The sequence below is a fragment of the Pseudoliparis swirei genome, chromosome 24 (genome assembly GCF_029220125.1).
Source record: "Pseudoliparis swirei isolate HS2019 ecotype Mariana Trench chromosome 24, NWPU_hadal_v1, whole genome shotgun sequence".
NCBI classification, from domain to species: domain Eukaryota; kingdom Metazoa; phylum Chordata; class Actinopteri; order Perciformes; family Liparidae; genus Pseudoliparis; species Pseudoliparis swirei.
Window position 1 is genome coordinate 15,165,453 of NC_079411.1, and position 27,935 is coordinate 15,193,387.

The 27,935-nt window shown below is 46.5% G+C and overlaps 1 protein-coding gene across 1 annotated transcript; it reads right to left on the reverse strand.

The window, feature by feature from the left end:
- si:dkey-117m1.4 (uncharacterized) lies at nt 1-27,935 on the reverse strand. Its single transcript, XM_056410142.1, has 9 exons — nt 27,819-27,935; nt 21,780-21,874; nt 21,506-21,587; nt 20,070-20,409; nt 18,733-18,810; nt 6,153-7,267; nt 4,416-5,245; nt 4,002-4,271; nt 1-1,719 (listed from the first exon to the last, which is right to left on the reverse strand). Exons 1-9 carry the CDS (start codon nt 27,911-27,913, stop codon nt 1,466-1,468), a joined length of 3,159 nt encoding a protein of 1,052 aa, XP_056266117.1. The 5' UTR covers nt 27,914-27,935; the 3' UTR covers nt 1-1,465.

The following is a 27,935-nucleotide window of genomic DNA, read 5'->3' on the forward strand; positions in this document are numbered from 1 at the left end:
TGGAGCTTTACATTTTTATAAGACTTATAAAAAAAAAGAAAAAACATAACCAAGGCATGTCGTACATTGTGTTTTTTCTTTGTTTCTCTGATGAGTATTTACAAACAGGCTTATATACAGATAGCAACAGCTCAGAAATGGAGAAAAAAAATCAAGGCTACATTTAGTCTAGCACAAACAACCAGTTAGCCATATTGATAATATATTTGTTATGTACAATGCAACTGGCACTGCTAGAGCAAGAGAGAACATAAAGATTTAGCAAAAAAGATTTAAATAACTTCAAGTAATCCGTCTTGAGGTTTCATCGAGGTTCTCGTCCGGTGGAGCTGCGTGTCGTTCAGGAGGCCAACGGGGGAAAGACGCGCACAACGAACGTGGCAACAAACGGAACCATCACGTCTCTGATTAATGCCCACTTTTTAAGAAACTTTGAAACACAACCAAGGGAAGTCTCCTCTCCACAAATAAAGTGATATCCTGCTCATTGGCCTCCAGCACTTCTTTTTTATCTTCTTTTTTTACTGCTTTGAATAACAAATGTGCAACAGGCAGGAAAAACAACAAAAGGAAACACGACCCAAGCTGTTGACTTCTCGGGTCCAACGGCGTTTCCGGAACAGTTCTCATGTTTCTGTGTCTTAACTAAACATCTTCGGCATCTGTGAGGAACTTCACTACATTCTGCAACCTTTTCATCGTCCGTCTCGTGGAACCCGCTCTGGAGTTTGTCAAGAAAAAGTCAAATAAACTCTCCATCGTAATCTGGTGCTCCACTTTAAACAAAAGTCCTCACCCAGTACCGTACGGTTACATATGATGGTCTGAATATACAGCAAAACCGTTGTCAGAATTGCACAGTCAGCAGTATGAAAAAGACGAACTAGCTTGCGTGAAAGATCTGGTTATTCTTCTAGGTTAAAAGTAGTTCGGCCTACTCTAATTATACAGCCACTAGAAAGGAAAGTGTGTCCTATGGAAGTCTCCAAGTGCATAAAACACTGACGCTACTTCACCACGTTCAACATCACCGGAGGGCTCAAACGCCCCCTCGTGCACATTTTAGTGTATCCCTATCGGAAGGAGAGAAGTCCATATACAACACCAGAGAGGCTGCGGCCGGGGGCGTGGTCTCTGAAGACACGTCCAGCTGCGCTGCTTTTGACAAGAATTGCACTGTGACCCCCTCGGACCAGGAGCCCCGTCAGCACTCTAGTGTCATTTTCTTTAAGACCTTTAAAGTAGAGCAGCAAAAAAAATCGTTCAGGTTTCTGTTGTTATTGTTGTTGTTGTTCGGCTCAAAACAAAACTGACCATCAGGTGTCGAAATTAGAAAATAAACTGAAATGTAGGACCATTAACTCAGAGCTAGTGAATTTCCTGGGCAGCTGGGTACCATTTGAGAATCTGCTCTGATCACCTGCACCCCCCACCCCACACACACACACACACACACACCCCCTCTTCAGCAGACGATGAGCGGCATGGGCTCATTTTCCCGCCGCTGGTTCTTCTTCAGCAGCTGGATGCGATTGTGGCAGTAGAACTTGATGGCTCTCCAGTCGCGGTGGTTGGTGACCAGCAGGGGGCACTGCTGCAGGCAGCGCTCGCAGTCGGCCTTGGCGGGAACGCGGAGCTCAGCGATGTTCTGGTTCAGGTGCTCCTCCACCGCCGTACGCTCCGCCTCCGACCAGGGCCGCTTCAGGACGCCGCGCTTTCCTGCAAGCAAGAAGAGGAGGGGTGAGTGGGGGTCTTGTGTGTGTGTGTGTGTGTGTGTGCACCACGGAGCCAAACAGAACTTTGTGTTCCAGCGTGTTTGAGCCAGTTAGTCCCAGGCGTCTAGTTTTTAGAGATGCACCGATCAGGTTTTTGGTGCCGATCACTGAAATCAGTATCTGCCGATCACCGATAATACCGATCACCGATCACGGTGTCGATTGAAGCATTCTATTTATTGTGTAGCATTATTGCCGAGGACTATGAGGAAATACATATATAAAGCAACTCAAACAACTCAGAAATTACCGATTTCTTTAAACATTTAGGACTTTTACTTTGAAAAATGTCCTAATTGATACATTAAAATTGTTTGATTGCTATTGTAGGGGATTTCAGATATGTATGGAACACATCTGCATCATTCATTTCCTGGAACTCTTGGGGAAATCTATTTACAGGACTTTTAACATACAAAAGTCTGACTTATTTTTATAAACTCTTCCTTGGTACAGTAAAAATGTTTTAATGTTAGCATAATTTAAGCTAAATCTCAGAAACGATCTATAAAGATACAAAATCAGTTCATTGTTTTCTTTTATATGCTAGTGTATGATTTGTCGACATCTTATTTTGAAAAACGGATGTTGTTTCACGTGGTTCTTTCCGCTAACTTTGCAAAACCGGATGTTGTCACTTAAATCCTTCCGCTAACTTTATCAAAACCCTCGCGCGCTCCCGATCGAATGCGTTTATCGTCAACATCAGTCTATAGGGGCAGACATGGACGGATTAAGAAAAAAGTCATAAAAGGTTATATGTTTTTTTTTTTTACATCGCTAACAAAACAGTCCGTATGGAACAACGATACCGGAGCTGAGCAGACAACATAACGCGAATTATATGACCATGACATGAATGATTTAAGCCTAGCATATACCGGCTATGGCGCATCGTGTCATATCATCATATCAATACAAAGTTAATAACAGCTACTTCACGCAGAGGCTCTGGATTAGGGGCCCCCTGAGCTCATGGGCCCTTGGTGCGGTAGCTCGGTAGGCTCTCGTTAATCCATCCCTCAGTAGGACTATTGGGGCCCTGTTACTGACATGAATGACTTAAGCCCAGCATATACCGCCACGCGCATCGTGTCATATCATCATATTCATATCAATACAATGTTAATCACAGCGACGCCACGCGGAGGCTCAGGCCCAGGGGCCCCCTGAGCTCATGGGCCCCTGGGCCTGGGCCCGGTAGGCCCGTTGGTTAATCCATCCCTGGGGGCAGACATGTGAGAGTCGGCTGAGTTGACCCAGAGATTCAACTCGGGGGACGGGGACGCCGCTCGGTGGTGAGGATCCTCGTGGACCTCTCACTCTGCGCCCTCGCCGGGCGATCGTCTCCGCTATGTGCGCGGCGATTGAAACGTCTGATAGTTCTCGCAGATGTTACGTCATCTGATCGGCCGTTTTGAGAACGCCGATCAAAACCGATAATGGGAATATCGGCCGATATGGATCGGCGCCGATCAGATCGGTGCATCCCTACTAGTTTTGCATTTAAGGAGTTGTTTTTTTACTCTGTTGCCGTATGAAGCGGAGTTCATACTCGCTGGAGTGAAGCCGCTGACAATAGTTCACGGATAAAAACTGTTTACATGTCGAATGCCATTTTTTTGTGATTACAATATTTTTTTAATTAAATGCTTAAGAACCAGGAGGCGTTCATATTTGACATCTGACTAAATATTTTGCAGCCAAATCAAATTGCTTGCATGATATTCAACCTTTGTTTCTTTATAATACATGTAATACTTGACTTGTTTATTAACGGGGTTTGTACAAAGACACTAAAGTAAATTATGAATATGTGATATGAGTTTACAGATAATTCCAATCCCTCTTCGTCATTGTCGAGGTTAGTTTATGGCTTTCACTCACACTTCGTTTAGTTTGTTCGCCTTCTGGTGGCGAACACTGCGGCGCACAAACACAGAGGAGCCAATCAGAAATATCAACAACGCTTAAATGTGGGCTATTACTGGTTGGGATGTTAGCTGACTTAAAAAATAAAAAAAGTGTAAACCTTCCTCTTCCTTGATGGATGATACGGTACCAGGAAGAGGAAAAACAAGGTTCACGAGGATCGAGGGTCAAGGGTCGAAAAGAGTACGCAGGAAAAAAGACTTCGAGCAAAGCACCTTTTTTATCTCACCTGCACAATTTGAGTCATTTATCTTCCTTAGTTTTGTGAATTGGTGCAGTCACACTTCTACAAACCTGATTTGGGCTGACCGGAGCCTCTCCTGCGGTTCCCAGTCGGAGCCTGAGCCGGAGGCTGTGCGGCTAGCTGCGCGTTCTTGAGCTTCTTGGGTCGCCCCACCCGCCCGTTGTTCTTGCCTTTCCGGACATACAGCAGGGTGGGTGTGGGGGCCGGAGCCGGAGCCGGAGCCGGAGCCGGAGCAGGGGCGGGCGCCTCCGTCTTCTCCTTGGCCTGCTCCCCGTCGGACTCTCCCTCGGAGTAGGAGTCAGCAGAGTTTCCCGACATCACTGGAAAGAGGAGAAAGGTTCGGACAGAGGCAAGAGAACTGAATTAGTTTGACCCGTCATGACTCCCCATGTTCCATCAAACACACGAGCCACGCGGTGTCTGGCCACGGGGGAACGGACAGAGTTCCACTCGTTCATTCTCACCATCCAGTTCCAGGCAGATGTGGTTCAGGCTCATTCCTCTGAACAGAACTCCGTCTCTCTCCCCGCAGAGCACCACTCGGCCCACCCGGCCCATCAGGCCCGGGTCTTGGCCAATACCGGCGCAGTTCTGCGTCACGTGGTACTCCCTCTCCAGGAAGTGCTCCAGCCTCTCCACCGCGCTGCCCCCGGGCTGCCCAGGCTCCTCCCCTTCTCCCAGCAGCAGCAGCTGGGTCAGTATGGCCACCTGCCGGCGAACCCGGGTCTGGGTCAGGGCGCGGGGGTTGCGTGTGCCGCTCGAGCGGGCCAGGCTGCGCAGGAGGTCAGTGCCTCGCAGTGGCGTGGCGGGGGAGTGGTAGGGCCTGGCGAAGACGTACGGGTTGGCCGGGTCCACCCCCACGTCCTGCCGCGTCTCCAGGAGCAGCTCCAGGCAGGGCTCGCAGTGAGGGGGCAGGATGAGGGGCTGCACGCGGCCACGCTTGCCCTGGACCCCCACTCTGGGGAGGTGGGGGAGCACCAGGCGCTCAAACGGGGACAGGGAGGCCTCCAGTGGAGTGAGGGCCGGCGGGGCGCCGGGCGGGGCGGGAACGGGGCACTGGGGGGTGAGGCGAGCGCGATACTCGGTGATGGACAGCTTGGAGACCTCGCACTCGCGCCGCCGGTTGTACAGGATGAGGAGCGCCAGGCTGGAGTGGCAGAGGAGGCGCCAGGCCTCGGCCGATTGGAGCTGCCGGGACAGCGACAGGAAGGCCGAGTGCTGCAGCCGCCGGAGGTACAGCACCAGAGAGGACAAGGACGAGAGGAGGGGCAGCATGTGGTGACGCCCCGAGCCGCTGGAAGGAGACGTGGAGAGCAACGGGTTACTTCATGACATCTGATCCTCTCCAGAGAACTTACAGAAACATGCACCATCAAACAGAGATGGAATCGTTGTGTTCATCGTCCATACGTTTGGTTGGTTTTGGGGCTGAAACTACTGAATTAATTAAATTTGACTCATTAATTAATCTGCCGATTCTTTTTTGTAATAATAAGAAACCTGTCAAATGTGAGAATTTGATTCTTTTCTCTTCTTTTTTATACACGATCGTCATCGAGCGGCCGGCTGCAGCGCTGGTTTTGCCGTCTGTCGGATTTTTTACTTTTTTAAACAGCGAATCAGGCCAGAAAACACACTAATGATCTATTAAAAAGAGCCCGAAGGATTTATTACGTCATATAAATAATCAGCATCTGGTAAATGTCGCCAACCGTTTGGTTTTTCTGTGCCGAGGGAGAAGCGAGCAGACACCTGATACGATATCCGGGGGAAATAAATCCCTGGACGCACAAATCCTTCGATAAAAGAGTCTTTATTCTTTCATGAATGTGTCGCTCATCTGTAACTCATCAGCGCGCGTCAACAAGGAAGCAGGAGGTCTTCAATGTTGATTTTAAAATACTAAACTCCAACGAATATGGACTGAAGTAGAATATTCTGTTAGATAAAGTCTTGTTGTGAATTTTGGACTTTACACAAACGTGAACTTTTTTGACAACTCTCTGGAATTATTGGAAATGTTTGGATCACAGGAGTCTGTGAAAATAATCCTCCATGGCCACTACTGGAATCTATTCTACCAATGGGCGTGTTTTGTTTTTTTGGTTTTGTCTTTGACAAAGTGATGAAGCAACAACATTAAATTAGTTGCAGCCCGACTCTCAAATTTGCTCACAACGCAGGCGAAGACCACAAGTTACCTCAGCAAGTCCTTTTCCTTATCCTCTGCCCCACTTTCATCTTCCACCTCCATCACTCCATTCTCCTCGTCCTCTTCCTCCTCTTCCTCCTCATTTTCCTCCATTTTTGGCAGCTCCATTTCTTTGGCCAACATGTTGCTGAAGAGTTGAGGGCACACCACTTCAACATCCTCCTCCTCTTCTTTGGGCCTCTTCACCTCCACGACCTCCACGTCGTCTTCGTCCTCCTCGTCCTCCTCCTCCCCCGGCCTTTCTGTCTTTAGCCTCCTCGACTGCGCCGCGCACACAGGTGGCGGGCTTCGCTTCAGGACCGACACCGGTACTGCGTTCTGTCCTCGAGGGGGAGTCAGGCCCGGCAGGGTGGGGTTTCTTCCAGCGGAGGCGGGGGATTGGTTGGCTGCTGTGAGATTGGGCGGGGCCATGGAGAGGTCCTGGACACCGAGCTGTGTGAGGTCTGAACCGGGGCCCTGTCCCGCGGCCTGCGACGCCAAAGAGTGCTGCAGAGTGAGAGTGAGAGCGTGAGCGGTGGCAAGGGTTGGGCTGTGCGCGTGCAGGCGGGGCATCTGCGTGTAGCTCTCCACCAGGGCGGAGCACACGTTCGGCTGGTGGGCGTGGTGCTTATCCAAGTGGCGACCCAGGGAGCGGAAGTGGCGTCCACAGTGCTCACAGGTTTGGCGCATGGAGTCTATGGACACCGCCCCTCTGGGGATGTTTAAGCCGACGTTGCCTGTGGTGTTGGAGCCCAGCGGAGCCGGGGCTTTGAACACAGACTTAGCTGAAGAGGAGGATGAGGAGGAGGAAGAGGAGGAGCAGGGAGGGGAGGACTTCGCTGCAGGGTGGGATAAAGGGAGCGGACAGTTGTGAAGAGGAATGCCTGTGGGGGTGACCAGCGGCGGGGTCCGGTAGGGGGTCTTCTTTGAATGAGCGCCGCGCCGTTTCTTGCGCCGGCGTTGCGCTCGCCCCCGGGGGCTGCCGTTGTCTTCGTCTCCAGCGTCTGAGTCACTGGCGTCAGAGTGGGAGATGGGGGAGGAGGAGGGGGAGAGGGACCATGAGGGGGTGACGTATTCCTGCTGCTGCTGTTGCTGCTGGGATGTCAGAGAGAGAGGCTCTTCCTCCTGGAAATGAGACAGTGACAGGTTGGAAGAAACACAACATGTCATCCACTGTCCAGATAGTTTTTTTAGTTAATATTTGTTGTTATATTATATATATGTACACACACAATCATTTAGAATTTTCTCTGCAAACAAAATGTATGAGGTCCAGAGACACTTGACATTACCTTGCTGTTTCAAGAATGGATTGTTTATTTTATTACTTTGAACATCATAATTATGTTACCATGTCCTGTTTGACCTTGCAAGTCAAATTAAATGCTAATATAATTCTACATGTAGTCATATATCCATTTCACCATTTATCAGCTGCTCCTGAACGCATCATCTCACTCTTCCGGTAAGCTCTGGTTGCCAGCTCAACAGCGAGCATGACTTCTTCTTCTCTCCCTCCCGCTCCCTCTTGCTCAGTGTGTCTCATGTATAGTTATCCCCCTGCCTCCCTTAATGATAACGATACATGCAACAAGTGTAGTTTATTTGCTAGGTTGGAGGCAGGTCTAAGTGGGTTAGATGCACGGCTCCGCGCCATTGAAGCTCAGACAGCTATGCTAGTTAGCCCGCCCTCTCCCGTAGCCGGCGCGGAGCTACAGTCAGCTGATAGCTGTTCCCCGGTGGTCCCCGAGCAGCCGGGATCGTGGGTAACTGTTCGCAGGAGTAGTAAGTCTACACAGAAGCCCGCTGTGCACCAACCACTTCACGTTTCGAACCAGTTTTCCCTGCTCAGCGACGCTCCCGCTGAGGAACACACCCTGGTTATCGGGAGCTCTATAGTCAGGAACGTGAAAATAGCGAAGCCGCGGACCACCGTCGTGTGCCTCCCGGGGGCCAGAGCGGGCGACGTGGAGTCTTGTTTGAAACTGCTGGCTAAGGACAAGCGGAGATACAGTCAGATTGTAATACACGCCGGTGGTAATGACGCCCGAGCCCGCCGCTCGGAACTCACTAAAATTAATGTGGAATCCGTGTGTGCTTATGCCAAGACGTTGTCGGACACCGTAATTTTCTCTGGCCCTCTCCCAAATTTGCAGACAGACGAATTGTATAGCCGAATGTCGTCTTTCAACCGCTGGCTGTCGGTGGTGCCCAGCGAATAATGTGGGCTACGTAGACAACTGGAAGACTTTCTGGGGAAAACCTGATCTGATGAGGAGAGACGGCATTCATCCCACGTTGGACGGAGCGCGTCTCATTTCTGCGAATATGACCAAGTTGATCACCGGACTTAATCCATGACCACCCAGGGTTCAGATCAGGAACTGGGAGCAGAGTTGTAGTTTAACACCCTTCTCTGCTCTTCCATTCGAGCAGTTACCCACCCTTGACTTTAGAGTAGAGACTGTGTCTGTCCCACGGCCACTTCAATTAAATAAATCAAAAGTAAGCAGAAGAGGAGTCGTACACAATAACCTTATACAAATTAACACCATTATTTCAGCAGTGCAACAAAATAGGTCTATTAAATGTGGTCTCCTAAATATTCGATCTCTGTCATCTAAAGCTGTGTTACTAAATGATTTAATATCAGATAATCACATTGATTTATGTTGCCTAACTGAAACCTGGCTGAGCCATGAAGAATATGTCTGCCTGAATGAATCGACTCCTCCAAGTCATATTAATACTCACATTCCTCGAGGCACCGGTCGAGGAGGTGGAGTAGCAGCCATCTTTGAATCGAGCCTATTAATTAATCCTCAACCAAAATTACACTACACCTCATTTGAAAGCCTTGTTCTTAGTCTTTCACATCCAACCTGGAAAACACTACAGCCAATTCGATTTGTGATTCTGTACCGCCACCAGGTCCATATTCAGAGTTTATATCTGAATTCTCAGAATTTATATCAAGTTTGGTTCTTAAAACCGATAAAGTTATTATTGTTGGAGATTTTAATATCCATGTGGATGTTGATAATGATTGCCTTAGTGCTGCATTCATCTCCTTGTTGGACTCGATTGGCTTCTGTCAGAGAGTACAGAAACCCACTCACAGCTTTGGCCACACGCTTGATCTTGTTCTTACTTATGGCGTTGACATTGAGCATTTGAACGTCTTCCCACAGAATCCTCTTCTGTCAGACCACAACCTCATAACTTTTGAATTTATACTACCGGAGTGTACTCCGTTAGTCAAAAGTTTCTACACCAGATGTCTAACTGACAGTGCTGTAGCTAAATTTAAAGAAGCGATTCCTTCTGTATTTGATTCGATACCACGCCTCAATATAACAGAGGACTCCTGGTCTAACTTTAGTCCGTCCCAGATTGATCATCTTGTTGACAGTGCCATAGGCTCTCTGAGAATGACACTGGACTCGATAGCCCTCTGAAGAAGAAGACAGTGAGGAAGAGGAGGTTTGCTCCTGGTATAACCCTCAGACCCGCAAATTGAAGCAACGTCACGAAAGCTTGAACGCATATGGCGTTCAACTAATCTCAAGAATCCCGCTTAGTTTGGCGAGATAGTCTTAAAACATATAAGAAGGCCCTCCGTAATGCCAGAGCAGCCTATTACTCATCAATAATAGAAAAAATAAAACAACCCCAGGTTTCTCTTCAGCACTGTAGCCAGGCTGACAGAGAGTCACAGCTCTGTGGAGCCGAGCATTCCTATAAACCTTAGTGGTAATGACTTTATGAACTTCTTTAATGAAAAGATTTTAACTATTAGGGACAAGATTAATAATCTCTTGCCCATAACCAGTGCCAATCTGTTCTCAAGTGGAATGGCCTTGGAAACCGCTGTATGCCCTGGTGTATATTTGAGGATTTTCTCCTATCAACCGTGACCAATTATCTTCAACGGTTTCTACTTGAACACGCTACCTGTCTCTTGGACCCCATCCCGACGAGGCTGCTTAAAGACGTTTTGCCTTTAATTGGCGGCTCTCTATTAGATATTATCAATGTGTCTCTGCTAACAGGCCACGCACCACACTCCTTCAAGGTGGCTGTTATTAAACCTCTCCTGAAGAAGCCCACTCTGGATCCAGAGGTATTGGCTAACTACAGACCGATCTCTAACCTCCCCTTCCTCTCCAAGATCCTTGAGAAAGTGGTCGCAAATCAGTTGTGCGACTTTCTACATCATAATAGTTTATTTGAGAAATTTCAATCAGGATTTAGAAAACACCACAGCACCGAGACGGCACTGGTGAAAATTACAAATGACCTCTTAATGGCAGCAGATAAAGGACTACTCTCTGTGCTGGTCTTGTTAGACCTTAGTGCTGCATTCGACACCATTGACCATGACATCCTGTTACAGAGACTGGAGCAGTCGATTGGCATTTCAGGCACGGCACTAATTTGGTTTAAATCCTATTTATCAGATCGATCTCAGTTTGTATTTGTAAACGATGACGCCTCGATAACCACCAACGTTAATCACGGAGTTCCACAAGGTTCTGTGTTTGGACCAATTTTATTTACCTTATACATGCTTCCTTTGGGCAATATTATCAGGAAACACTCCATAAACTTTCATTGTTATGCAGATGACACTCAACTATATTTATCGATAAAACCAGAGGAGAGCAACCAACTCTGTAAAATTCAAGCATGTCTTAAAGACATAAAAACATGGATGACCTGCAACTTCTTGATGTTAAACTCAGACAAAACCGAAGTAATTTTAATCGGCCCTGAGCACCTCAGAGATCAATTATCTGGTGATGTGGATTCTGTAGACGGCATTGCCCTGGCATCCAACACCACTGTAAAGAATCTTGGCGTTATCTTTGATCGACTTGTCCTTTAACTCCCACGTAAAGCAAATCTCAAGGACTGCATTCTTTCATCTACGTAATATTTCAAAAATCAGGCACATCTTGTCTCAAAAGATGCAGAAAAATTGGTTCACGCGTTCATTACTTGAGACTGGATTACTGCAACTCCTTATTAGCAGGCTGCTCTAATAAATCTCTTAGGTCCCTCCAGTTGATCCAGAATGCTGCAGCTCGTGTTCTCACTAAAACTAAGAAAAGAGATCACATCACTCCTGCACTAGCTGCTCTGCACTGGCTCCCAGTAAAATCAAGAATCACTTTTAAAATTCTTCTCTTAACCTACAAAGCCTTGATTGGTGATGCTCCATCATATCTTAAGGAGCTTGTCGCACCATATTGCCCCACTAGAGAGCTACGCTCACTAAATGCGGACTACTTGTAGTTCCTAGAGTCTTAAAAAGTAGAATGGGAGCCAGAGCCTTTAGTTATCAAGCTCCTCTTTTATGGAACCAGCTTCCAATTTCAGTCCGGGAGGCAGACACAGTCACCTCGTTTAAGAGTAGACTTAAGACCTTCCTCTTTGACAGAGCTTATAGTTAGGGCTGAATCAGGTTTGCCCTGGTCCAGCCCCTTGATATGCTGCTATAGGCTTATAGCTGCCGGGGACGTTTTTAGGATGCACTGAGTACCTATCTCCTCTTTTTCTCTCCTTAAGGATGAATTTTCATCTCTCAATCACACGTTACTAACTCTGCTTTCTCCCGGAAGTCCTTTTGACTTTACGTCTCATGGGGTCATCGGACCCTATGAGACGGCATAGATCCTATCTGCCTGATGGATCGTCTGGGTCGTGGAATTCCTGCTCATGACTACGCCACTGTCCTGTTGAGACTCCGCCCACTCCTCCTCCCCACCGCCATCTGCCTGATGGATCGTGGAGGTCTCCATCGTGGAATATGCCTACTATGAACTATTCATACACTCTGTCATATTCATTGAATGTATTTTAACTCTAAATCTGTCCTTCTGTACACATTACATCTATTGCATCTGTCCATCCTAGGAGAGGGATCCTCCTCTGTTGCTCTCCTCCAGGTTTCTTCCCTTTTTTTCCCCCTGAAGGGTTATTTGGGAGTTTTTCCTGGTCCGATGTGAGGTTTTGGGGCAGGGATGTCTATGTGTACAGATTGTAAAGCACTCCGAGACAAATTTGTAATTTGTGAAATTGGGCTATACAAATAAACTGAATTGAATTGAATCATCTTGTTGACAGTGCCACAGGCTCTTTGAGAATGACACTGGACTCGATAGCCCCTCTGAAGAAGAAGACAGTGAGGAAGAGGAGGTTTGCTCCCTGGTATAACCCTCAGACCCGTAAACTAAAGCAAACGTCACGAAAGCTTGAACGCATATGGCGTTCAACTAATCTCGAAGAATCCCGCTTAGTTTGGCGAGATAGTCTTAAAACATATAAGAAGGCCCTCCGTAATGCCAGAGCAGCCTATTACTCATCAGTAATAGAAAAAAATAAAAACAACCCCAGGTTTCTCTTCAGCACTGTAGCCAGGCTGACAGAGAGTCACAGCTCTGTGGAGCCGAGCATTCCTATAAACCTTAGTGGTAATGACTTTATGAACTTCTTTAATGAAAAGATTGTAACTATTAGGGACAAGATTAATAATCTCTTGCCCATAACCAGTGCCAATCTGTCCTCAAGTGGAATGGCCTTGGAAACCGCTGTATGCCCTGGTGTATATTTGGAGGGCTCTTCTCCCATCAACCGTGACCAATTATCTTCAACGGTTTCTACTTCGAACACGTCTACCTGTCTCTTGGACCCCATCCCGACGAGGCTGCTTAAAGACGTTTTGCCTTTAATTGGCGGCTCTCTATTAGATATTATCAATGTGTCTCTGCTTACAGGCCACGTACCACACTCCTTCAAGGTGGCTGTTATTAAACCTCTCCTGAAGAAGCCCACTCTGGATCCAGAGGTGTTGGCTAACTACAGACCGATCTCTAACCTCCCTTCCTCTCCAAGATCCTTGAGAAAGTGGTCGCAAATCAGTTGTGCGACTTTCTACATCATAATAGTTTATTTGAGAAATTTCAATCAGGATTTAGAAAACACCACAGCACCGAGACGGCACTGGTGAAAATTACAAATGACCTCTTAATGGCAGCAGATAAAGGACTCCTCTCTGTCCTGGTCTTGTTAGACCTTAGTGCTGCATTCGACACCATTGACCATGACATCCTGTTACAGAGACTGGAGCAGTCGATTGGCATTTCAGGCACGGCACTAATTTGGTTTAAATCCTATTTATCAGATCGATCTCAGTTTGTATTTGTAAACGATGACGCCTCGATAACCACCAACGTTAATCACGGAGTTCCACAAGGTTCTGTGCTTGGACCAATTTTATTTACCTTATACATGCTTCCTTTGGGCAATATTATCAGGAAACACTTCATAAACTTTCATTGTTATGCAGATGATACTCAACTATATTTATCGATAAAACCAGAGGAGAGCAACCAACTCTGTAAAATTCAAGCATGTCTTAAAGACATAAAAACATGGATGACCTGCAACTTCTTGATGTTAAACTCAGACAAAACCAAGTAATTTTAATCGGCCCTGAGCACCTCAGAGATCAATTATCTGGTGATGTGGATTCTGTAGACGGCATTGCCCTGGCATCCAACACCACTGTAAAGAATCTTGGCGTTATCTTTGATCGACTTGTCCTTTAACTCCCACGTAAAGCAAACCTCAAGGACTGCATTCTTTCATCTACGTAATATTTCAAAAATCAGGCACATCTTGTCTCAAAAAGATGCAGAAAAATTGGTTCACGCGTTCGTTACTACGAGACTGGATTACTGCAACTCCTTATTATCAGGCTGCTCTAATAAATCTCTTAGGTCCCTCCAGTTGATCCAGAATGCTGCAGCTCGTGTTCTCACTAAAACTAAGAAAAGAGATCACATCACTCCTGCACTAGCTGCCCTGCACTGGCTCCCAGTAAAATCAAGAATCACTTTTAAAATTCTTCTCTTAACCTACAAAGCCTTGATTGGTGATGCTCCATCATATCTTAAGGAGCTTGTAGTACCATATTGCCCCACTAGAGAGCTGCGCTCACTAAATGCGGGACTACTTGTAGTTCCTAGAGTCTTAAAAGTAGAATGGGAGCCAGAGCCTTTAGTTATCAAGCTCCTCTTTTATGGAACCAGCTTCCAATTTCAGTCCGGGAGGCAGACACAGTCACCTCGTTTAAGAGTAGACTTAAGACCTTCCTCTTTGACAGAGCTTATAGTTAGGGCTGAATCAGGTTCACCTGGTCCAGACCTGGAGACGCTGCTATAGGCTTATAGCTGCCGGGGACGTTTTAGGATGCACTGAGTACCTATCTCCTCTTTTTCTCTCCTTAAGGATGAATTTTCATCTCTCAATCACACCTTACTAACTCTGCTTTCTCCGGAGTCCTTTTGACTTCACGTCTCATGGGGTCATCGGACCCTATGAGACGGCATAGATCCTATCTGCCTGACGGATCGTCTGGGTCATGGAATTCCTGCTCATGACTACGCCACTGTCCTGTTGAGACTCCGCCCACTGTTGAGACTCCGCCCTCCTCCTCCCCACCGCCATCTGCCTGATGGATCGTGGAGGTCTCCATCGTGGAATATGCCTACTATGAACTATTCATACACTCTGTCATATTCATTGAATGTATTTTAACTAAATCTGTCCTTCTGTACACATTACATCTATTGCATCTGTCCATCCTGGAGAGGGATCCTCCTCTGTTGCTCTCCTCCAGGTTTCTTCCCTTTTTTCCCCCTGAAGGGTTATTTGGGAGTTTTTCCTGGTCCGATGTGAGGTTTTGGGGCAGGGATGTCTATGTGTACAGATTGTAAAGCACTCCGAGACAAATTTGTAATTTGTGAAATTGGGCTATACAAATAAACTGAATTGAATTGAATTGAATCAAAAGTGTATGTTGATTAATTTTTTAGAACAACATAATATCAACATGAAGATCTCGAACCGCCAAGCCACCGTTCATGTGGTGTCACCGACAGTATGACCGTCAGGTGACACCACATGAACAACACTCCTTATTAGAGATGCACGGATCAGGTTTTTGGTGCCGATCACCGATCACTGAAATCAGTATCTGCCGATCCGATCATACCGATCACCGATCACGGTGTCGATTGAAGCATTCTATTTATTGTGTAGCATTATTGCCTAGGACTATGAGGAAATACATATATAAAGCACCTCAAACATTAAAGAAATTACAGATTTCTTTAAACATTTAGGACTTTTACTTTGAAAAATGTCCTAATTGATACATTAAAATTGTTTGATTGCTATTGTAGGGGATTTCAGATATGTGTGGAACACATCTGCATTATTCATTTCCTGGAACTCTTGGGGAAATCTATTTACAGGACTTTTAACATACAAAAGTCTGACTTATTTTTATAAACTCTTCCTTGGTACAGTAAAAATGTTTTAATGTTAGCATAATTTAAGCTAAATCTCAGAAACGATCTCTAAAGATCAGGGGCGGCTTGTCCATAAGGGCGATTGGGGCGACGCACTGCCTCGGGGGAAAAGAAAAAAGAAAAGAAAAAAGTCGCATTCTACCACTAGACGTCTGCTCTGCCTCTGTATGTCATTGTCCAATCAGGTAACAGTCATTCAGTCCGCCTAAAGTCGTGCTTCAAATGGCCCCGCCCCTTCTGGGGCGACTTTGGGCGAAATGAAAATCGCCCCAGACCTCTCCCATTGACTCCAATGTTAAACCCATTTTTTTCACAAAACAGAGCTCTCAATGCACTCTATGGCTTCCGGGAGGACTCGCCCCTCCAGGTCTTGTCATCAGTAATCGACGTAAAAGCGTCTCAGTACGTCATACAGCTTCGACAGAGGCGTATTCAGTCGAGATGGCCGGTGCTCAGGCCAACAGCAGCGATTCAATTCTTTCTTTGAAAGACTCCTTTCGATCGGCGTAACAATGAAGACACATTGGCAACAATATAAGTCGGACCTCCTAGAGCAGCGGTCGCCAACACGTCGATCTCGGAGACGTTCGCTGTCACTCCAAAATAAAATGAAAATAAAATCAGAAACACATTGTTCCTCATTCTCGAACATTTTCTAAAGTGTCTTCTGAAACGTTTTCTTCCTGACGATCGACGTCAGAAAAGATCTCCGCCTGATTTTAATGAACGCCTGTAAACGGGTTCTCTGACAGCCGTGTTGTCAGCTGTGCTCCTGAAAGAGGAACGTAGGACGACAGGTGAGGCGCAGGGGAAATGCAGAAAGACCTTTATTGATAACTTCACATGTTACACAAGGTCAAAGTACAAAGACATAAAACTAAGTCATCAATAAATAAATGTTGAGATGCCTGTACCTTAGTGTAAATGTTTACGTTACGACATTAACAAGTTGCGCCTGCGCATGCGCGACAGCCGAAATTATTGGCGACTTGCCAGGTTTTACCTCCGTGAGTTCGGCTTTTCTGGTGTTGCCCTTCAAAACAAAAGCTCAACATTGAGCTTTTTTCTTGTCTGGTGGAGCAATCTGGTTTACTTGAAAGTGATTACAATTGCATGTATTCTATTATTTGAAAAAGCTCAGATGCAGGAGTCACAAATGGGGATCTGATATTTATTATTGTTCTAATTATTTAAATCTTGTTGAAAAAAATCACCAAATCAAAGACCAGGAGCTGGATTACTGACAGACAGCTCACAGACGGCCTCAGACTGTCTGTGCTTATGAACTAACTACAAGCTCACAGGCAGAGTTCAGTCACAGCCGTCACACTGACTGGAGTCACATGACTTGATGGCATTGTGACGAAGCTACACATAGACAGCTGTCTGAAGGTCTGTGGTTTTGGGTTAATCATTATCAAAAAAATTGCCCCCCCTGAGAATTTTTTCAGGAGCCGCCACTGCTAAAGATACAAAATCAGTTCATTGTTTTCTTTTATATGCTAGTGTATGATTTGTCGACATCTTATTTTGAAAAACGGATGTTGTTTCACGTGGTTCTTTCCGCTAACTTTGCAAAACCGGATGTTGTCACTTAAATCCTTCCGCTAACTTTATCAAAACCCTCGCGCGCTCCCGATCGAATGCGTTTACCGTGAGCATCAGTCTATAGGGGCTCAGACATGTGAGAGTCGGCTGAGTTGACCCAGTGATTCAACTCGGGGGACGGGGACACCGCTCGGTGGTGAGGATCCCCTCGTGGACCTCTCACTCACGTCTCTGATAGTTTTTCTCGCAGATGTTACGTCATCTGATCGGCCGTTTTGAGAACGCCGATCAAAACCGATAATGGGAATATCGGCCGATATGGATCGGCGCCGATCAGATCGGTGCATCCCTACTCCTTATGTGTGCCCACACCGTAGACGGTAACACACCATCGACTGTAACACACAATAGTCCTTTATGATCTCTAAAGTATAATATAGGACGTATGGGGCAGGAAGTTGAGCCTCACACGGAATTATTGGGCCGTTGGGTATGCTCATTGGGTGGCATTGCTCATCTATGCTGATCCAATGCGTTTGCTCATCATGCGAGTCCACCGAATCAGAAAAAAGGTTCATTTTTTATTTTGATGCAAAGATTTATACATCTTATTTTAATATATTTACTTTACACTTTAACAGCAGTATGTTGGCAGTCCAACAATAGCAGATTTTGGATTCTAGTGAAGATCACGATGTCTCCAAGGAAACCTAAAGGTGAATTCGGAGGAAATTGTGTCTTAAACCTGAGCTAAATGCAGGGCTCTCAAGTTTTGAAGACAGGCAAGCGTGAGATTTCCATCAGCACCCGATGCTCACCTGCATTCGAGCCAAGAAGAATTGTTGACGGGGGGGGGTGCTAGTGACTTTTTCTTTACTCTGCCCCGATGCGCGCAGACCGGCTCTGTAGCGACCGCGATCGACCCATCGATCACGATCGGCGTATTGAGCACCCCTGCATTCAAACATTAAATAGCCGAGAGTTTTTTTCAGCGTGAGAAATACGATGTGTGGCGGGAGTGCGGGAGTTAAGACCGAAATGCGTGAGTCTCACGCTCAATGCGTGAGACTTGAGAGCCCTGTAAATGTATACTTTGGCCACTTGGGGACAGCATAAACAACAACAACAACAACTTCAGGATTATCTTATTTTAAGTTGAAATGTTGAACTGGTTAGCAAACAGTTGCCTGTTTAAACAGCCAGCAGCTGGCAACACTATTATTGGTTTGGAGCCGTGTTTCTGGCATTAATCCAATATTCTCTCTCTTTCGGCTGCATTTGTGGTTTTTTGTGGATTCTTCAGCTGCTAAATGCTCGCCAGCTGGTGGCTGACTGTATCTGCCATTTAGAGAGCAGGCAGTGTGCAGTGGGTAGCCTAGATTTGGCAATTGTTGTCACTTCCTAAAATAATACAACTTGACTTTCTTTGGTCTAACTGTGCTGTTAAGCTGCTGCTCCTTTTGTTTCTTTCCATGGAGAGGGCCGGCCATTCAAAGTGTAACCAAACCGAGGGATGTTTTCTCTCTCAGCTATTTAATTACATTACTTTTTGTTGTGTTTTGCCCAAAATCATAGGGCTTTACAATCTGTACACATACATCATCCTCTGTCCCGGGACCTCACATCTGAAGGCAGCTTTAGGGAAAAGGTCCCTTCTCTTACCTTTTTGACATTGTTGTTGTTGTTCTCTGTGTCGGAATTACACTCGTGCTGCCCTGGAGACATGGTCCCACGGAAACCCTGCAGGAGACACAAAGCGGTCGTTAAGAAATGGCCGTGCACACCGTTCACTTAATGTTTGCTGTCACTCAGGAGAGTCAGGTGGGCACCCCTGAAGCCGATTACGACTCCAAATCTCTAACAAGCTAAACAAAAGAAGTGAACAGAAATAAAGGCGTCTCAAAACACCGTCGACTACACATCGATCAGGCCGGAACACTCAAAGACAAATCAGTCAGCCAATAATATCATTAAACCTAAAAAAAACTTTATCTCAGCCAAATTCAAGATATTAAAATATGTTTTTTAAGGAACTGTGAGTGACTGTGGTCCCACTGGTCCCTCACGTTTTTCAACTCCGCTTCCATAAACGTAATCTGGTGTCATCTTTCTGTTTAGTATAATTGATCCGATCTAATGAGATCCATTAAAGGAACAGATGTCATGTAATAACCATGGTTACTGTTGCTAAAGCACTATAGGTAGAGAGGGAACTGGAGCTCAACCATCACCATGGTAACCTCATGGCTTGCTTAGCTTTTGTGTGTGTGTGTGTGTGTGTGCGCGTGACAAACAGCGATTGTGTGAAACTGATCAACAGTGTGTGAAAACACATATGGCTGCCTATCTGTCATCAGAGATATGCACGCTGGGTAAAATGCTTGTCTCTACTTGAGGACCAAGTAGCTCAGGACAGGCCGGCTTCCTGCTGGTTTTGGATTATAAATGTTAAAATTGGGTTTTGGTTCAGGTTAGGCTTCAAATTCAAGGTGAGACAACTTCAACCAGGAAAAGAAACAGCAGGGGGGAGCATGCATGAGCAGCTCTGCTTAATCCAAACACATTGTCCTGTGGCTGCTTTGTCTTCTGGTCGGCTGAGGGCCTCTGTTGGTGGAGGGAGGCATTATACTTTGTAACAACTCCCCGTTGAAAGTTAAGTGTAAAACCTGCATGACGCCCTTGCTATTTAACTTCGACACCTAGTTTGTTTTTGTGGGATTGCTGAAGTCAGTCAGGTTTGTCCATGTTCATCTTAGAATTCAGCAGCAAGGAAAATCAAATGCAAGACACTCCAATTCTTCAGCGAGCACAGACCCAGACTCTTATGTCCTGAGCACAATTATAGGCACTTCACTTAAATATACATTGGCCACTTAATAACCAACTTATTTTATTCTCTTAATTTGTTTGTTTGTTTGTATTGTGTCTTGTACTATTGCACTCGCAAAAAAACATTGAAGCATTAAGCTAAAAAGCTGTGTCTTCAAAAGGGCACTGACCAAGTTGTCTCCCCACTCGGTCAGGCTGTAGTCCACGGTGATCTCCTCCCCCTTGGTGATGTCGCGGATGGCGATGACGACCAGCCGCACCTGGCTTCCACAGTGGACCTCCCGGATGCGGCAGTTCGGGGACGGCAGGAACGAGCCGGCCGTCGGGGCCGGAGCCGTCGATGCGGGGGTCAGAGACGGGGCCCGGGCCGAGGCCGCCGGTGCAGGAGCGGGCAGCGGCGTTGGGGTCAAGGCCGAGGAAGCAGCGGGAGCTGGGGCCGGCGTGGAGGCCGAGGCGGAGCTGGTCTTGTATCCAGCTGGGACTTTGTCATGAGCCTGCGCCACTGGGCCGCTGGGAGGTGAATGAGGGGGGGGATATAAAGAGTTAAATACACTCCCGTCATCAGACAATACATGCATTGTTTGTTTGTTGTTTTAATGCAGTGTACCTGTTAGGTACCCGTTTGTGATTTAAACAATTAGTTTAAATGAACAAAACATCAACAATTGATAATGAAACAACAACAATTGACATTTATTAATTCCAGTTTTCCAAATGTGATGTTTTATAGGCTACTTGGATGCTCCGCTCGGACTCGGCCCGGTGTCACGAGCTGCAATTGGGAGGTAAATGAGCAGGAATGACAGAATGGTGATGCCTTCTCATTGTGTTGACACGCGTCTAGCCGTAGGGCTGCGTTCTCTGCTGTCGGGATGCACCGCAGCTGAAGGAGTGCAAAGCAAACAGTCCACACATTCAGGCCGATGCCAGCGCTCCGTGCCGGTGATTCTCAATCCGCAGTCCTCAAAGAGTGCTTCAGATTTTTTTTCCCTCTCCTACTGGCTAGTCGGCTGCATTCTTCCCGACTTCTCAGGTGTAAATAGGCCTGATGATTTGGTTCAACTGAGAACCTTCAGGGCTGGAGAGTCCAGAGGACCGGTGGAATTCAGAAGTGCCCTCGAGTGCCAAGTCGAGATCGGCAGCCGTTCCAAAAAAACAGCGGTGTGTTCATATAATCAGGCATGAAAACGGGTCAGGGGTGAAAAAGGTGAGACGGATAGGCGCGCGTGCGCGGGGGGGGGGGGGGGGGTGCTGGTGACTTCCACGAACATCGATGTCGGACGTTGTATGATAATCTGTAGGTCCTCCATTCTGACACCAAGTCAGTGATCGGGCCTATAATAATAGTAATATTGTGTATAATTAGGTCATTCATGAACCAACTTCCTTTTTTTTTGGCGTGAACAAGTCTTCAAGTCTCATAAACGCCGGCCGGCCAATTGACCCCCCCCCCCCCTACCCCAAAACAAAAACTCTTCGGATCTACACGATTCACGTAAGTCACCTATTTTGGTTTCGAAACGGCGAATTTCGCCGAAAGGTCAGGCATTCTCATGCCTGTATAATATATATATATATATATTAATGTAAATAAATGTACACTCACCAGTAGTGGGGAGCGGGCTCCGTGTTGTAGAAAGGCCCGTCCAGCATGGACTGCTTATTCTCTGCTACTTCTTTACGATCACCTGAGAGCAGAGCGACAGTCAGTATAAAAAAAATTACATAAAAGTGCAGAGACACACACACACACACACAGGTCATCACCTCATCTCTAGGAGCGTGCACACACACACACACACACACACAAAAGTAGGTCACACTCTCTCTCTCACACACACACACACACACAGAATATGGCATGCAGCTATAACACACACCTGGGCTGAAGCTGTGTTCAGGCACGCTCTCTTCCTCAATGTGTGTGACAAAGACTTTCACGGGCGTCCCTTTCCTTTTCCTCCCACAGCCGCGCCTGCAGAGCACACACACACACACACACACCCACGATTATCATTTCATCAATCGACCAACTAGCCAAACATCAATAAGGGTCAGAGAGTGACCGATAAACCAATGGCCGCCCGATGGATCCATAAGAACTGCGATTCCCTCCTATATGAGTAAACAATACTGTAGTCCCCCCCAAACAAATATTATTACAAAATTCACAGAAACTATCAAACGTTAACAGGATGACGACCATTTAAACTGCTCTTTCCCGTTTCTTACGGGTAGTTTTGGGATCTGGTGATCTTTACAGATTTTTAAAAAACGTTTCCATCTTTGCTCCATATACACCAGATTATTGTGAAGGTGAGAAGAGTGTTTGATTAAGCCCCCCCCAGTAATTAGCAGAAACCCCGTTGCTTTTTGACCTAATCACATGTATTTCACTGATCTGTGAATACTGTCCCCTGTGGGCCACCGTAGGACAAATCTTTCCAGCGCATTCGTAACCCTGAGCCATTATTTCGCTTTTAAATGTTGAAGCAACTGTGTCAGCAGTTTGGGAGGAACTGAAAAAAATGGTTATCAGCCATTAAAGAACTGCAACAATTTTTTTTTTAAAGAGTTCACTTTTACAGTGATACTGGTTTCCTGTGTACCTCAACAACCAAGGAGTACAAACAGCTATTTTTTTTTCAGTTAAGTCATTTTCTTAAATTAGTTTTTATGACTTAAAGTACCAGACAAATAACATCCGAGGAAACGATGAAAAAAGTTACACACACCATCGACAACAAACTGACTGGCGCTGGATGTGAAGACTACATGAAGACGAATGTACGAATGAAGACCACACGCACCACAGCGGGGTCCTGCGATCAGGTTGGTGTCCACAGTCGAGTGCTCTGACCCCCCCGTCCCGCATCACCGCTAAGGAGTGTGCCGTTAAACGGCAGCCACCTCTGTGAGCCATGACCGTCCGGGTGAGATTTTCTCTCGAGGGCTGCAAATCAACGCCAAAAACAACGTGCGTGCTCGTTCTGCTGCCACAGATCTCTGTATTGTTTTTCCGTCAGTCGATTTTTTTTACTCGCGTGGCATTGGAGGCTCCTAAAAAGTAGGCCATAGGAAGATCGTGCTTTGGATTTTGAGGTGTTCATTACTCTCTGCTGTGTGCACGTGTGTGTGTGTGTGTGTGTAAGAAGAAAGAGAAAAATGAGAAGAAAATAGAGGAAAGGAAGACAGGCAAGAAGATGAATGGGATGGGAAAGAAAATAGAACAGAAAAAGAAAGGAAAAGGGAGCAAAAGGGAAAAAGACGAGACACAAAGAGAGAGAGAGAGAGATCAACCAGACCCACTGTCTCTGTATTGATCCTCTCTCTCTCTCTCTCTCTCTCTCTCTCTCTCTCGCTCTCTCTTTCCAATCTGCACCAGCCACACATCTCGCCTTTGAACATATAAAATTGGAAAAAGAAAATACACTATAACAAATGAGACGCAGGCCACACCACTTCCAGCAACTTTCCTCTGTGCTACTGCGCCGACTTGTGGTATTCTACACACATCACACCTCTGTAAGCATGACAATACCATAATAATAATAATAATAATAATGGCCCAACCGCCCAGATAAGACCATTCAACGTCCTCTGTGGCGACCAACATCCCTAAACGACAAACACTCACCGCTGGGTTTGACAAATGTCTCATTTTCATCAAAGCAAAATTAGCTACTTTTTTTTACCAGCGTACACAAAGCCAGGAAATCAACGCAGTGATATTAATATAAATATCTTACCGAGGATGAAAGATAATCAAGTTGAGTTGAATGTGAATGTTTTGCTCATTTACAACCTTTGGGAAAAACAGCCGGATAAATTAAATGCAGCCGTTCTCTGAGACACGATGGAGACGACGGGGCTGCAGCCAGAAGCTCTGGTGAAAAGCAACGACACTTTCAACTCGTAAAAAAATTTTTTTTTAATCAAGCTCGTCACTTTTGTCAATATACTTTGGACTAAACTCTAAAAAGTTCCTTTTTCCGACAACATTTTGCCTTTAAAAAGAATGATGAGACGATCGTGCGATTGCAGTTTTAAAAAAACCAACGATCGGTCATTTTTGTAATCAGACCTGGAGTCAGTTGTGAAACAGATCTTCAACAGTTGTCCACGCTCACACAGACAGGCAGACAGCGAGCGCCGGGTCCCGACAGGTCACCGGCTTTTCCCAGAAATACACTCGGAGTTTATATTTTTGCTGCGGTTAAGCGAGGGGTGGAGGATGGGGGGGGGGGTATGGGGGGGGGCTGTATATTTAGTTCTGGTTCAATGGGTTTCTGGGAAATTTCCTGCCAACCAAAATCTGTCTCACCTCCACCTCTACAGTGAGCTGACCCCTCAGTCTCTCCCCTCCGTTCCTGTCTCAGTCCATCTCACCCTCTCCATCGATTCTCTCATTCTTCTCTCCCTGCAGTTCTCTCCCTTCTTCACTCCAGCTTACACACACACACACACACACACACACCTCCCCCTATCTGGCCCACATGCATGTAGAAAACACACACACACACAGGCATGCAAACAGACGCTCACTCATATACACACACCCACCCACCCACCCACCCCTCCCTCTCAGGCACGCAAACACACACAGAGTACACACAAATATCCTCTCTCTAGCCAAGCTCACGTGCACGCACACCCCTCCCCCCCTCTAAAACTCACATGCACACACACACATTAGGGAAAGCTCTCCTTCTCTCTCTCTTCTTTTTCTCTCTCTCTCTCACACAGTCTCATATTCCATCTCTGACACACACTTTTTCCCTCTCACACACTCACTCACACACACACACCGTGCAATATGCACATTACAGATTTTCAGACTCATGCATATTTGGTAGACTATATTCTCTCCACCGTTATATTGCGTGCACACACACACACACGTTCCATCAAGCACATTATTCTTTCTCAGCCATATATTACATTTGCATGCAGATACACACACACACACAACCACTTGTCACGAAACTGTTTCTCCGACATACGTTTGGATTAGACACAAACACACACACACAGAATCCTAAATAATAAAACAGATACAGACACACACCAATCCCCCTCCTCTCACATATACCATACCACCGACACAGTGTGCACATACGCACCAAGATACTTTTTTCCTTTGAGCAAGCGTAAACACACACACACACACACACACACACACACACACACACACACACACACACACACACACACACACACACACACACACACACACACACACACACACACACACACACACACACACACACACACACACACACACACACACACACACACACACACACACACACACACAGTCCTTTCCTCTTTCATAAACAAAGTAGATGCATAAACACTCTCCTTCCCTCTGTATGACACACACAAACACACTGCCCTTGTCTAGGAGTCACACACACACACACACACACACACACACACACACACAAACCTTGTGTCTGTCTCTCCCCCTTGACACGCAACCCTCCCTCTCTTACTGACTGCAGAACAAACACACACACACACACACAAAGACAGACAGGCACACACACACCTCTCCTTCCAGAGCAAATACACAAACACAGAAAAGACACACATACACACGAAGAATCACACACACACACAAGCTACCAAGCCTTCTTTTTCAGTTTCCAAGACACACACACACACACCCTCCCCTTCTGTTTCAAAAGCTTGCGCACGCAATTGGATGCACACACACACACACACACACTCACTCACACACACACACACCCTTCTCCTCTCCTCTCTCACTCTCTCTTAAACACATACACACACACTCAGCCTGTGCTCTCTTTCTATCTCTCTGCAACACACACCCTCCAACCTCTCTCTTCTCTTTGAGACACACACACACACAACCTCCCCTTCTCCGTTTGTCACACACACACCCACACGTCTCTCAGTTTCTTAAAGACAGACACACACCCTTTCCTTTCCCACTTTCTTATCGTTTCTACAGCGTCATCTCTTGCACCCCAAAAACTATATTTTATTTTTTTACTTTTTAAACACCAATCACACACACACAATTTTTAAAAAATCCAAAACATCACACACACTCTTTACCCATCACACATTTGATTGCCATCCCCTTTAAACACACTGAAACCAACACACAACTTGGTTACACGTAAACACAGTCCTTCGTGCTCACACACAGACACACATCTCCCATCCCTCTCACTCACACTCTCTATCTCTCTCTCTCTCACTCACTCACTCATGCACACACACACACACACACAAACAAACACATTCCCTCCCCCACTCTCCTAACACACACGTATGCGCAAACACACTCTCCCCTCCCCTTCCCTGTGCCTCTAACACACTTCCCCTCTATCTCTCTCTCACACACACACACACACACACACACACACACAAGCACACACTTTTTATATGCTGTTACTCACGTACACATACACACACATACATGTCCTTCACAGACTCTTACAGTAAACACACCTATATTCCCTGCTCTCTTTTTCCACATGCACACTATTAGTTTCTCTTGCTAACGCACACACACACTCTAAAAAACACATTTTCCCTTCTCTCAAACACACCCTGTCTTCCCAACACACACACACACACTTACTCATTCTCTCAACCACACACACACTCACTCAATACTACACGCACACGCATGCACACACACACACTCCTGTTCTCTTTGTCACACACTTCTTACACACTGTGCTCCCCCTCCCTCTCCCCATTTCACATGCACACACACACACACAGTGTCTGTCTCTGTCACGCACACTCTCTCCCCCTCCCATCTCTCTCTCACACACACACACTCCCTCCTCCTTCCTCTGCTCTAGCGCACGCACACACACATACACACACACCACTCCCCCTCCCTCTCTTTCTCACTCACTCACTCACTCACACTCACACACACACAAATATACACACACCACTCCCCCTCCCTCTCTGTCTCACTCTCTCACTCACTCACACTCACACACACACACACAAATGTACACACACACCACTCCCCCTCCCTCTCTGTCTCACTCTCACACACCACACACACCACTCCCCCTCCCTCTGTCTCACTCTCTCACACACACACACACACACACACACACGTACACACACACACACAGAGAGCTGCTCCTTTCTCTCTCACGCTCTCTCCCCCTCCCTGTGTGTGTGCCTTTCTCTCCCACTCTCACACAAACACACGTGTATGCGCGCGCACACTACACGCGGATCCGCACGCGCACTAACAGAGACACGCGCACACACAGGCGCGCGCAGAGAGAGAGGCTCTGACAGTATGTTAATTCCAACATGTTCATAACTTTTACCACATTTAACCGCTCCATTGTAAGTTATGATCCTGAAAACGTTTGTTTTGGTTATTTACAGTTTAAGAAACAACATTATCAAACTTCCATGGTTTGGCTGAACGCATTCAAGCTCGGCCCTCATCACGTGTCTCTGTTGTTGGAATAGTGCGTATTTGGTAAAGTCGCTTAATAATGTTAGAATTCAATAGCCAATTTCAGTGTCACACACACTCACACAGTACACACACTCACACAGTGCACACATGGGGGCGCGCACACGAAAACGAACGCGCACTTGCGCTCGCGCACACACCTCTTCGGAGCAGCTTTGTAAGGTGGCGTTTCACGTTCGAAAAAAAAACGACCTCGCACGAGACGAACGAGCGGCGGCCTCTCATCATTTACTTACAACTGGACTTTAACTTCACACACGACGTGTGTTTACAACTTTAGCTCCATCAAAAACACCCTCACTCTCTCACACACACTCGGGCGCGCACACCCACCAGAGTCTCGCTGTCATTGGGGAGGAAAACACCGTCATGAAGCAGTTTTCTTTCACAATTGTATATGTCGCGGGGTAACTGACTCGCTCACCCTCGCAACGGCGGTGCCGGTTTGACGCCTTCTCCGTTGCTGTCCAGGCTGTGTGTCTCCCTGTAGTCGAAGAGCGAGCGGACGGTCTCCGCCATGTTCACCCCAGAGATCGCTGAT

What these genes read in the sequence shown, in the direction of transcription:
- si:dkey-117m1.4 (XM_056410142.1), bottom strand. Translation starts at nt 27,913, where the DNA reads ATGGCGGAGACCGTCCGCTCGCTCTTCGACTACAGGGAGACACACAGC. An exon ending in CCGGCACCGCCGTTGCGAGG is followed by an intron (nt 21,875 to 27,818) that starts GTGAGCGAGTCA and finishes TGTGCTCTGCAG; the next exon opens with GCGCGGCTGTGGGAGGAAAA. An exon ending in AAGGAAAAGGACTTGCTGAG is followed by an intron (nt 5,246 to 6,152) that starts GTAACTTGTGGT and finishes GTCTCCTTCCAG; the next exon opens with CGGCTCGGGGCGTCACCACA.